The 12,498-nt window shown below is 28.3% G+C and overlaps 1 protein-coding gene across 1 annotated transcript; it reads left to right on the top strand.

Annotated features, from left to right (window-relative positions):
• The first annotated feature begins 784 nt into the window (after positions 1-784).
• Positions 785-7,820, top strand: LOC107462854 (naringenin 8-dimethylallyltransferase 2, chloroplastic). The gene is made up of 12 exons (XM_016081539.3): positions 785-926; positions 3,462-3,721; positions 3,833-3,916; positions 4,724-4,798; positions 5,206-5,289; positions 5,398-5,487; positions 5,624-5,725; positions 5,948-6,043; positions 6,141-6,212; positions 6,655-6,750; positions 7,190-7,294; positions 7,525-7,820. The coding sequence occupies exons 1-12, from the start codon at positions 866-868 to the stop codon at positions 7,564-7,566; spliced, it is 1,167 nt and encodes a 388-aa protein (XP_015937025.1). The 5' UTR covers positions 785-865; the 3' UTR covers positions 7,567-7,820.
• The last annotated feature ends 4,678 nt before the right edge of the window (positions 7,821-12,498 follow it).

Genomic DNA, 12,498 nt, shown 5'->3' with positions numbered 1-12,498 from the left:
AGAATACAAGCATGATATTATAAACTTGATATATATTCTTATTCATGTTGAATTAACTAATTTGTGCACAATTTCTGAGTTATGACAAGAGTTAACAAAGACAGGAAAGTCTTTAAAATATTATTTGATTGATCATTTGATTCGTTTGGTATTAACTCTTCCTATTTCAACTGCTATAACTAAGAGATCTTTTTCAGTTATGAATATTATGAATAATAAATTTAGAAATAAAATGGAAGATGAATTTTTTACTAATTGTCTTTTGATTTATATTCAGAAGAAGATTGCTAAAAGATTTAACATAAATTTTATTATTGATGAATTTTATGATATAAAAAATCAACGTGTACCATTTCATCATTAATAAAAAATATACATATATTTTTTATACTTTAAAATATATTTTTTATCGATATATTTTTATAATGCATCTTTTATATATATATATTATATATTCTATTGATCACACAATAATATTTCTATATCTCTATATAGTATCTAAAAAATATTCAACATGTAGACATTGCAAATAAGTTAAGTAGTCGTGCTTTATGTTTATAAAACATCTCCAAACCTTTGAAATTTGAAAAACCAAATTGATTAACGAAATAAATTTAATTAAGAAACCAAATGAAGAGTGACTAATTCAAAAACAAAAAACAAAATGATTGCTTGCATGCATCCGCAAGCCACTAGTAGTTGACTATAATATCTCCAGTATTATTAAAACCGAGTCTTAGCTTATCTTGTGTTGAAGATTTTGGTTATATATACTTGTTGGATCTTGTCATGCATGCTCGTCATTAGTAAACTTGTCCTAAACTTGAAACTTTAATTTCCTGATTTCTGATTTCTGTCCAAAACAATGGCTTTTGGTGTTGTTGCTGCCTCATTATCAAGAGCTCCCTCCATTGTCACCACCAGAGGTATATTTTCATTAGCTAGCTTAACTGTCCACTTTTTATTGTTGTCTTCTAGATTGAGTGTATGAATGTCTTTATATATTCTCGTTTTTCTTTTATTAATAACAAGAAAGAGTAGTATCCCTCATACATAAATGTATTCTTATCCATACTAAACTTGAAAAAAAATAAAAAATAAAAAAGAATTGTGATAAGTTGGTTGCAAGGTTAAAACATATATAATGAAACCACTCGTCATAAAAGTTTAAACTAATAGAAAAAGACAACATGAATAGTTTATATTTAACATTCTCTTCAAACAAAAGTCTGTTTTTGGTTTTCCTTTTTTTTGTTTTTGGAATTCATTAAAAATTGAACTTTAAATTTTTGGATATAAAATTTTGGTATTATGTCATAAAACTACTCATCTTAAAAATTTAAATAGATAAGAAGAGAAAATATGAATAATTATATATGTAACAATATACATGGTTAATGTTTATGCGGAAGAGGCTTGAAGGTTAGGGTTTTGATGGTGATGTAAAAGTTGTGTAATGGGGGGAGGTTTGCAATCTCAAACGGATCGGAGGAAGTAGATTGTGTTCTTCCTTTCTGTCACAATCCCATTCATTACGTACTTACCAAATGGATAAAATTAAATTAAATTAAATGTCATTAAGGACCAAAAGCTGTCTCTTTCTTCTTTTCTCTCTCCTTCATGCCCATTAGGTATGTCAGGTCAAAATACCACTTCCAGCAAAAATTTAAAGAAAATATTTGGTAATAAAAAAATATTAGTCAAAATCAGTTAAAGACAATTAATGAATACTAAATAAAGTAAATTTTGATTGTATTTTTTGTCTTTCTAGCATAAAATGTAAAAATTCAGATGAAGTCAATTTTACGTGAAGTTGATATATACCTGAGAGTCGTTAGATAAAAATTTAGTCAAATCAGTCAAATCATCTAATTTCTCAGATATCAACTTCACATGAAGTTAACTGCACCTGAGTTTTTACCAAATTTAAATCAATAAAAAAAATAAATAATTATGTTTAATATAAAAACTTTTTTTGAATTTATATAAATTTTTATATAATTTTTTTAAACTTATCTCATACTAAATTTGTTTAAATTCTAAATTTTAAACCATATAAATTTTAATATCATATTTAGACAATAATTTTTAACATGTCTATATTTACAATAATTATAATAGTTATGCGTACCATTTATACAAATGTTATTAAAATTAAAATTATATTTTTTTATATTTTAATAATATTTTTTTAGTAATATTTTTTGAAAAATATTATTAAATAATAAAAAATTACTTTAATTTAATAATAATTTTTAAAATACCATAATTACAGTAGCCAATAGTATAAACATACTAAAATAATGCACTTATTAAAATATTATTTTTAAAAAAATTTATATTAATAAAAATAAATATATAAATAATTATATCTCTAATATTACCGAGTATTAGACTAAGCCATCCCATAAATTCATCCTGAAAGCTTTCTGGGATGTCACCATCCCCTCAGTCTTTTAATACAAATCCTTAGAAATACAAATTAAAATGCATTATTCCTTCACACTGGACTATCACTTTCGGTAGTAGTGGGAAACTTTCAGACCTATTCTACGGCAAGTGGTATAAGCTTCCCCCTACTAAACTTCGTTCTAACATTTGATATTTTTCCCTAATTAATTTTTTTATTTCATATTTTCATGATGAAAATTATATCTCTAGGTAAACAATTATAAACTACTTGCCGTAATATAGCTTGAACTATTATATACTTTATTAAGTGTAAATCAAAATTTCAAATTAAAATATTGTTTATGTCATATGTTGCTTACATACAGAGGCTAACTAAATTTTAGCCACTATATATAGTCATTGACCAGCGTAGCTATCGCAAGCACTATCTATTTATAAATATAAATGCTAATAATAGACAATATCTTATTTCAATTTTTTTAATATATGTCACTTTTACTCTTTCAAAAGATTAAAAAATTTAATGTATTATAAACATAATTTATAATTCATATCGGAATACGACATTTGTTTTGAATGAAGTTTTTACTATGATAATTAAAATAGTTGATTACGTTATTATCCAACTTTTGAAAAGCATTTTTTCAAGAATGCAAATTACAGGTCAACTTGATATTACAATATATATGGTTAGTTGTCAAGAACTTAAACGTGTTATATAATCACTTTAAAAGTCACATAACTTTCTATTTTAATTTTTCTCCCACTTTGTTACGTTATACTTATAATCCCGATATATATATAAAATAAAAAATCTAATCATAATTCAAATTAGTCAAATTATAACAATTTATTCATAATCTTCTAAATTTCTCAATGTCAATATGCCGTCCATTATTATAAAATTCTCAATGTCAATAAATAAGTTTTTCTTAAAAAATTGCCACGCAGCAACATACATCCTAAATTAAAAACTCAATAAATAAGTAATTATGATATTTGAATTTTGAATGTGTGGCCCCTACTAAGATATTAATTTGATAATTCAGGTTGTTATGTAACAAGAGCTTCATTGCCTAATAAGAGTCTCAAATTCTCAAAAGAATATAATTGGAAGCACAATTCCAGAAGCATATTTGAAAGAGGATCTACAATTACAACATGTGAAAAACATGATGAAAAGAAGTACCTCATGAATGTGACACAATCACATGAAGCTGAACCACATTCACAAACCATCTTGAAGTCCATCGTTCATGCTTTAGATGCTTTCCGCAAGTTTAGCAGATTTTACGCATTCATTGCCATGGTTAATTTCGTTCTTTTCTTCACTAAAGAAATTAAATCTTTGAACAAAATAATAATTAATTACTATTCTACATCTTCTAAAATATTTTGTTTATTCATTTTTTTTTGACAGGTAGTGGGTTCACTTTCCACATCGCTTCTTGCAGTAGACAATTTAACAGAATTGTATCCAACATTTTTCAATGGCTTTTTGCAAGTGAGTTAACACTAATAATATAATCTATATTAGAAAGACAAAATAAGTTTAAAACCTAAAAATAATTTGTCTAGAATATTACTCAGTCACATAAACATAACATTTTTCATCTCACGTGACACTTAATTAAACACTATATGTTCCAATAAGTCTGTACATGACTTTTATATAGGCATAAATTGCAATTAGATTATTATTTTTTTTAATGACTAAATATTGGAATTAGCGGTGCACAAAATGAAGTTCGTAGAAGCAGTAACTTAATCAAATTTGAAATAATCATATAATAGTTATTTTAAAGTGAACTTAGCGTATGTAAACTGCATAGTATCTCTAGTACGTAATAATATGATTATAATTTAGTGAATATTGTATACATAACTTTAAGTTAAAGTAAACTTATTTTCTGAACTTTGAATAGTCATAGCATGATTATTGTTAAATGCGCAGTAATAGCCAACTCATCCACGTGGTCCAAATAAAATTGTTAAATGCCTGCATATGGTTAATAGGTGATTATATTTATTTGACCATGATAAAAGGTTTAATGATTCTGATTTATATAATAATTTTATTAAATTTTTAATTATTTTTTTATATATTTTTTAATTATGTCCTTATATTATATCCGATTCTATAATTAAATTTTTATTATAACAAAAATATTAGAATTAACAAAATATTTTATTAAATTATAAAAAATATTTAATCAAATGTGAGGTATATTTATTTTGTTTAGTTATATTTGTTGTATAGTTATATCTTTTATGAAGTGTTTTACTAATATTGAGGTTCTGTTGTTTCAAGTGTATGGCAGCTTACTTCTTCATGCATTTGTACATTGTTGGAATAAATCAATTAGCGGATCTTGAAATAGACAAGGTATGAACTTATTATGATACGATTACTTATATAGAATTAGAGAGAACACCCACCTCCCTTAAACCATTTTAGTGGCTTAATGTTTATGAGAGCATACTATTTATTTATTTATTTATTTATTTATTTATTTATTTATTTATTTCATGAAAGTCATGAAATGTAAGGATAAGACCTAAATAATAGGGTTATCAACATAATACTTTTACAAGTAATAAATAAAATTCAAACAAAATTGACCAACTATAAAGAAATGTTATTAATGGTGGTTTATTTTAGAAAAGTTACTTTCATCAATTTGTTTTAACATGATATATATACTCAAAAATATACATGAATTAGTTTTATGCTTTATTTAAGGTTTGTCTTATTTTTTTTAATTACCTATATTACGTTTTTTTTTATTGCAGATTAACAAGCCATATCTTCCTTTGGCATCAGGAAACTATTCCTTCAGAACTGCAGTTATAACTGTGACGTCATTTTTATTTACGGTACTATAGTTGTATGTGTGCGTTTTCAAGTGTTTATTTTCATATTGTGTTTTTGAAGATCAATATTAACGAGGTTAGAACCTCTTTTTTTTTTTTTTTTAAATACAGGGCTTTGGAATTGCATGGATGATAGGATCAAAGCCGTTGCTTTGGACTATTTTTGCCAGTTTTGTTCTAATGACTGCTTATTCAGTTAATGTGAGTTGTTTTTAACTTTATTTATATAGTTGACCTTATTGGTCAAACAAATTGTTATAAAAGTTTGAAGACATTGACTAACTCTTTTCATGTTCATATTTTGTATAATCAATATTGTTATTTTGAAACTATACAGTTGCCCTTATTGAGATGGAAGAAATCTACAATACTTACAGTGATGGGTAACACACTTTCTATGGTGATATCATTTAATCTTGGTCCCTTTTATCACATGAAGGTATTGCCTTACTAAAGCATTTCTCTTTTTACAAACATAATATTGTTGATGTTGATGCCTTAGATTTTATCTAAATAGTAACTAGCAACAACTAGTTTTTAACTACAACTTTTTATTGTACTAGTCAAATACAATGTAAACTATTTTGAATTTAGCATCCAAGAAAAAAATAAATAAATAATTACATCTCTAACAAATATACACTGTATGTGTGATATTTAGACTCATGTGCTTAAGAAGGCAGCTACCTTTCCAAGATCTCTACTTTTTGCTGTTGTGGTCATGAGCATGTACTATATCGTTATAGCTTTGACAAAGGTAAAATTTTTTATATTCTCAAAATGAACATTTTATTTGTACACAAGTGTTCAGTTACCTTATTATGTTACATTATTATATGGAATTAATTAAACAGGATATACCTGATATTGAAGGAGATAAAGAAGCAGGACTCCAAACTTTAGCCGTACGCTTGGGTCCTAAAACGGTATTTTATCCTCTCATATCAAATAATAGAATTAATTATTCTATTAATTCTTATAATTTTATTAAATTTATAATTAGATTTTTATAATTTTTTTTAGTTGAATTTTTATATTATTTATAATTTTATAATTAAAATTTTTTAGTATAAAAAATATTAAAATTAACTGAACATTTTTTTGCAAGTTGAAAATATCCATAATTAAAAATTTAATTAGATTTTTTACTATATATATTCTTTAAAAAATATTCTATTAATTTTAATATTTTTAACATAAAAAAGATCTAATTACAAAATTAAAAATAATATAAAATCTAATTAAAATTATAAAAGTTTAATTAAAAATTTGACAAAATTATAACAATTAATCAAATAATTAAATCTATCAAATATCCTGACCAGGTTGTTATTATATGCTGATATTTATTCTATATTTTTTTGTTAGGTATTTTGGTCTAGTGTTTTACTTCTTGAAATGGCTTATGGAGCTGCTATTATAATTGGAGCATCCTCTCCTTTTCTTTGGAGCAAAATCTTTGTGGTAATATTATGTTTAATTTTATTCTCTTTAATTTAAAATTCTAAAAGCTGTTGTTTAATTTTTTGATTGAATTAGTAGATTAAGTAATCTATTTGAAATATTAAGGTAAACATGTAGTATTAAACAGTTAAAATACATAATTAAGATGAATTGTAGTAGAAGATTAGCATATTGAAAGAACATATTAACAATCTACAAAATTATTAATAAGTAATATTTTTATTATAGTTTTTAACAATATAATATTATGAAATGATATGAATTCAAACTAGTTTACAGCTTACCACCTTTATCCATGCAATTTTGAGGGGGGAAAAAAGAGTTATAAGGCATTTGTTTTTTTTACTCAAATTCAAGTTGATCGATTTATATCAAGTTATTAACGTGGTTTGATTAATTTATTAATAGTTTTACTTTAATATATGACTCAATTTGTTAGGTTCTTTCCCATGCTATCATGGCTTTGTTCGTATGGTATCGCTCCACTCTTGTAGATTTATCCAACAAAGATTCATTGCAAGCTTTTTATATGCTTATCTTTAAGGTAAGAATTAAACAACTCTACACAATGAAATTATTTAAAAAGATCTATTAATTGATTCATAATCATAATCAAGAGCTATTAATTATATCTAGTGAAATTATTATGTATGTGAAACCTCAATTTTTACCAAAGTTTTGAATGTTTATGGATACAAGTAGTCATTATTAGTGATTTATATATCTTGTTATTAATATCTTTTTCTTTTCTTTTTTTTTTCTCATTTTTATCAGCTTTTTTCTGTGGAAAATATTCTCATGCTTTTTGTAAGATGAAGATGTCATCGGGAATTGTTGAATAGTTCGATGTTGCAACATTTGTCTTAAGATATCTTCAAATTCTACTAATACGTTCAAGTAGATGTATATCTATTCAAATTGATGTATATCTACGAATAAATTGTGATATTTTCACACTGATTATAAATTTAGTTTCCATAATTGTTGTAAGTTGTAACTGTAATGCTTCATGGTATGAATTTAATAATGATGCAACAAACCGTAATATAGATTATCATTTCTTTCTATAATCTTATGCTATTTATAATTATACCTAACAACTAACAAGCTTGTGAAGGGTCAAACTTATAAGACTATAAGTCATGTACTATTAAACTATGAGAGAAAGTAATAAATCAGAGGTTGAAACAAGATATTCAAGTTTTTGAGAATTAGTTTGAATTCATATTAGGTAGATCCATCAAAAAAAGCTAAGCTAATTTGTTTGGGGAAACTTGGGCCTTTGGGTTAATAATTATGATCCGAGGGAGTGGGCTCCAAAGAAAACCTATCCTTTTTCATGACTAATCATGATGTTTCCTTTTTCCTCAAGAATACTTTTCTAAGTCTTATTATAGAAGATTATAATTCTATTGGCAAAACTATTTCCGATCTAGAAATCAAAGAGGCCATTTTTAATATGGGGGTTATAAAGGCCCGGTAGAAATGGGCTTTATATAAAATATTTGTATATTTATTGGATGATTTTATGTTTTTATTATTTTGATTCTTTTAATATCTATGGTAGAGTTTTGTCAAAGGATAAATTTTGACATTAGTTTTCTTTTCATATTATCAACCTTACCATTTTATGCAACTCTAGATCCAAGACGAGATTTATGGAATGGGGAAGAGTTTAAAAAATTTATCCTTACTAGAGGTATTCGTCAAGAAAATTTCATCTCTCCTTATATTTTTAGCGTTATTCTTAACTTATCAATGCGGCTATTGCACATGAGTTTTAGAAGTTTATCTGCCTCAAAAAAGATAAACTAGAAATTTTTTTATTTTTATTTTGTAGATTACCTCATTCTTTTTGTTGAAGCTAATTTGAAGCAAACAAATATTACCAATAAATTTTTTGACGTTTTCTGTGAAAGTTCTGATAAAAAAAATCATAAAAAAGATTAGAATTTTTTCCTCTAAGAATGTGGTGAATAATATAAGAACCAAGATGAGTGAAGCTTTACATTTCTTCCGAAAGAATGATCTTGAAAAATATATGAATATTCCCCTTCTTCACACTAAATTTTCTAAGCTCCTTCAATGATATTAACGAGCTAAATTTCAAACTTATTTTTTGGAAGACTTCCTCTTTATCTTTAGTAAAAAGAACTATTCTGGTAAAATTTGTTCTCTTTTCTATTCCTAATTATGATATGTAGCATTTTTCTCTAGGGAGATATTGAAAATTCAAAAAAAAAATTAAATCATTTGTTAAGTTGAAATAAAGTTTATAATTTCAAAAAATCTAGGGATTTTGGTATTCACCATTCTAGCAAAATGAATCATGCCTTTATGATAAACTTGTGGATAGAAGAAATTCTCCTTAGGCCAAAGTTGTTCGCTCTAAGTATGGTTTTTCTTAACAAGCTGAATTTTTTTATGATGACTTTACTTCGGTTCTTGCAAGAATAGAATAAGTGAATGCTTGGTTTAATGAAACTATCAGAATCTTCAAGAATCTTTCTCTTCATTCCAATCCAAACACTTTGAAACTCTCAAATGAAAAATTACATAAAGCTAAATGTTATTGGTTCTTTTCTTGCTCAAACCCTTGTGCATCCCTTATTATTGACATTTGCATCTTTGTTGGTCGAATTTAGAATATCTTTTACTCTCAGTTCCTTTGTAAAATGAATTTAGCTGCTCCGATCCTGATTAGGTTGGCGCAAGGCCATATCTCAGCCGTACAAGATTCGCATGTATGGGTTCCGATCGTTCTTCGTCGACAATCTCAGCACGTCCACATTGAGACATTCATCCACCTCTATTACCAATCGGCCCGTCGATCCCTAGGACGGCGTGGATTTGAGGGAGCAGGTGCTGCTCCTCACCTGGAGCCTTCACCAATAGACTCAGCAACTGCGGGAGTTTAAGGAGAGATATCATGCGATCTTCTCATGCATGATAGACACAGATGTCATAAGGCTGGAGTGGAGGCAGGAACTAGAGCGGCTTCCAAGGATGGAGCAACACATGGTGCCGTACAAATATCAGATGCACGCTAGTGGCAGCGGCACTGATGGAGGGGCACTGACATACCACATAGGCCGCCACCTTAGTAGCAAGACAATGACGACGATGATAATGACTTTCAGTGACTAGGATTTTTTTATACACTATTTGATTGTATCATATCCTCTGTTATTTGTCCTTTCATTTTATTTGTACACTTGATAATTTAAAATATTTGACTTCTATTCTTTAGAATTTGACTACTAATTGTGCAAAAAATAAATTTAAATAAAAAATTTAGAATTTCACGATTAATTTCATAAAAAATATTTAAAAGAATTTGAAATTACCGTCGGGTTCTCCGGCAAAGATATCTAATTGTAAAAATGCGAGAATGAGACAGTTTGGCGCCAAAATTACTGTCGAAAAAAATCTACCAGTAACTGACACCAGATATTTGTAGATTGAAAAACTAAATATGCCGCAAGTTACCAAAATACAACAAAATTCAACGGTAAAAATTTACCGGTGAAGTTTATACCGTCGGAATGGAATCAACACAAAATCTGACGGTAAATTTATTACCAGCGAATTAATTTTATTTTTTATCGGTAAATCTGACGATACTTAGCATTTTTCTTGTAGTATATTATTATGTTTTCCGTATATGACCGTTGTTGAGCTAATGTATCAGGTGACAGGTGGTCAGGAGGAGAAGGGGCTTAGAGTCACACATTGGAGGCTTAGGATAGATTCACTTCAGGCCGAGGATGTGAGTATTTTAGCTTTCAAGTTATTATTGTTAAGTTATGTAACTTTTTACTGTTTATTTATGACCTTCATCAACCATTTTTCTTTAACAGATTGCGTGGATGCCTTACAACTCACCAGAGGTTGTTCAAATAGTGCGACCCAAGTTATTAGAGCCCCAACATATGGCGTTATGGAGGGTTGTTACAACACTTATCTATTTTGCTGTGATCAACACTGCAACACTACCTGGCATCATTATCTGCACACCTGGTACCCATCATGGCAACTCATTATATGACTTTTTCCAATTCTCATATATCTGCGCAACGGCCTTCTGGTTAGCCAATCAAATCCTCCTGTAAGTCGGTCTAAAATGTGCCTCTATTGCATTTTGCAGTACCTTGGTCGACACAGTCGCATCAACTCTTATCATAGGCAGTATAAAAGCAGATATAACATGATAATCAAGCATCCTGTGATCACTAGATATCGACGTGGTCTAATATGTATAAGGTCCGTTATACCTTCTTAACTCTCAAATGCCTTTCTGCTGGCAAAGAGTAACCCGAATCAATCATGTGCAATTGTTTCCAAACTTCTTACACTTTCCATGGTACTTGATATGATCAGATTCCAGCACTCTGTACGCAATCCACGACAGATGCTATAAGTCTTCACGCTTAAGACAACTTTCTCTTTATTTTGAAACTGCTGACTAACTTGGAACTCAGCTAGACCTTATGTATCCTGTGTATCTCTTGCCCTAAATCCAGATGCTACATCCGGTAACCCATGTCGTGTCATGACCTCCAAGTCTAAAGTTAAAAAGTGCGGAGGGTATTGCTGAGTTTTTGAACTAGATGCTCCACCACCCCTAACTGGAATACTCCTCCCTAGATAATCATCGCTAACTTCATCAATTATAGTAGGCTCTCATTCATCATCCCGCAATACATCTTCGACAGTATCTGATTCTCCACCCTCCCCAAAAACCAGGATCATAACAGGAGTACCGACCATCGCAATAGCAACATGACCCGAAGGTCGATTATCACCTATTTGTTCATCACTATCATGATTTAGATTAGCTGTGAAGGACGGAGATGACACCAAAACTGCCTCAAGTGCAATGACAGGCACAAATGAAAAGGCATCAATAGGCATTAAACTAGAGGCTCCTGACATTGCTAAATATTGAGGATTCTGGTTTAATCTTTTGGAACTACAGACCACATCTCCAAACTTGGCCAATAGCTCATGGGTCCTCAGCTCGAAAAACTGACGACGACAGTGAAACAAACTTGCAAATCTTTATCTCTGTCTATCACAAAGAAGTCGTACTCCACACCATCTCGTACAATAGAAATCAAAATTTTATAAAATAACTTCTCCACCCGTTTCATGCCATATTGCAGTCCTAGTTTTTGGATTATAGTATTTTGAAACTCAACAAAACTCATAGAAGATTTGATAAGGATTTGATAAAGACATTCAACGGATCCTTATCAGTAAATTTTATTCCCACTCGCATTTTTTTCTTAATCGCCCCTCTACATTGTATAAGAACTAAAAAATTATCTTCACTAACTATTGTGAGTCTCCCTTTCTAGCTGTTTCGATTTACTCGTTGAGAGTTCCTCTTTTCGTAAATCGAATCTATCTATTTCGATTTATCATTTTTCTAACTAAATTGAATTCAATTAATTTAATTTATATATAAAAAAATGTGTAAATCAAATTGATTAATTTCGATTTAAATAATTTTATTGTCAAAATCAAACATGCAAGTAAAGTTTTTGTTTTTATGACTATCGTATAATATTCAAAAATGTTATTTGAATTGTTTGTCATTTACCCATTAGTTTATGGGATGATAAGTTTCTGACCAAGTCAAAATCGACTATTCGCTCACATTCTTGAAGATTTTTTTTTCCTTCCTTCTCTGACTCCAGAATATGGTATTCCATATGTTCAGTAAGGGAATATCTTTGAACCTTA

Source organism: Arachis duranensis, chromosome 8 (genome assembly GCF_000817695.3).
Source record: "Arachis duranensis cultivar V14167 chromosome 8, aradu.V14167.gnm2.J7QH, whole genome shotgun sequence".
Classification (NCBI taxonomy): domain Eukaryota; kingdom Viridiplantae; phylum Streptophyta; class Magnoliopsida; order Fabales; family Fabaceae; genus Arachis; species Arachis duranensis.
This window is presented reverse-complemented; position numbering and strand designations above follow the sequence as displayed.

What these genes read in the sequence shown, in the direction of transcription:
- LOC107462854 (XM_016081539.3), top strand. Translation starts at nt 866, where the DNA reads ATGGCTTTTGGTGTTGTTGCTGCCTCATTATCAAGAGCTCCCTCCATT. An exon ending in TACGCTTGGGTCCTAAAACG is followed by an intron (nt 6,213 to 6,654) that starts GTATTTTATCCT and finishes TTTTTTTGTTAG; the next exon opens with GTATTTTGGTCTAGTGTTTT. An exon ending in TTTATATGCTTATCTTTAAG is followed by an intron (nt 7,295 to 7,524) that starts GTAAGAATTAAA and finishes CATTTTTATCAG; the next exon opens with CTTTTTTCTGTGGAAAATAT.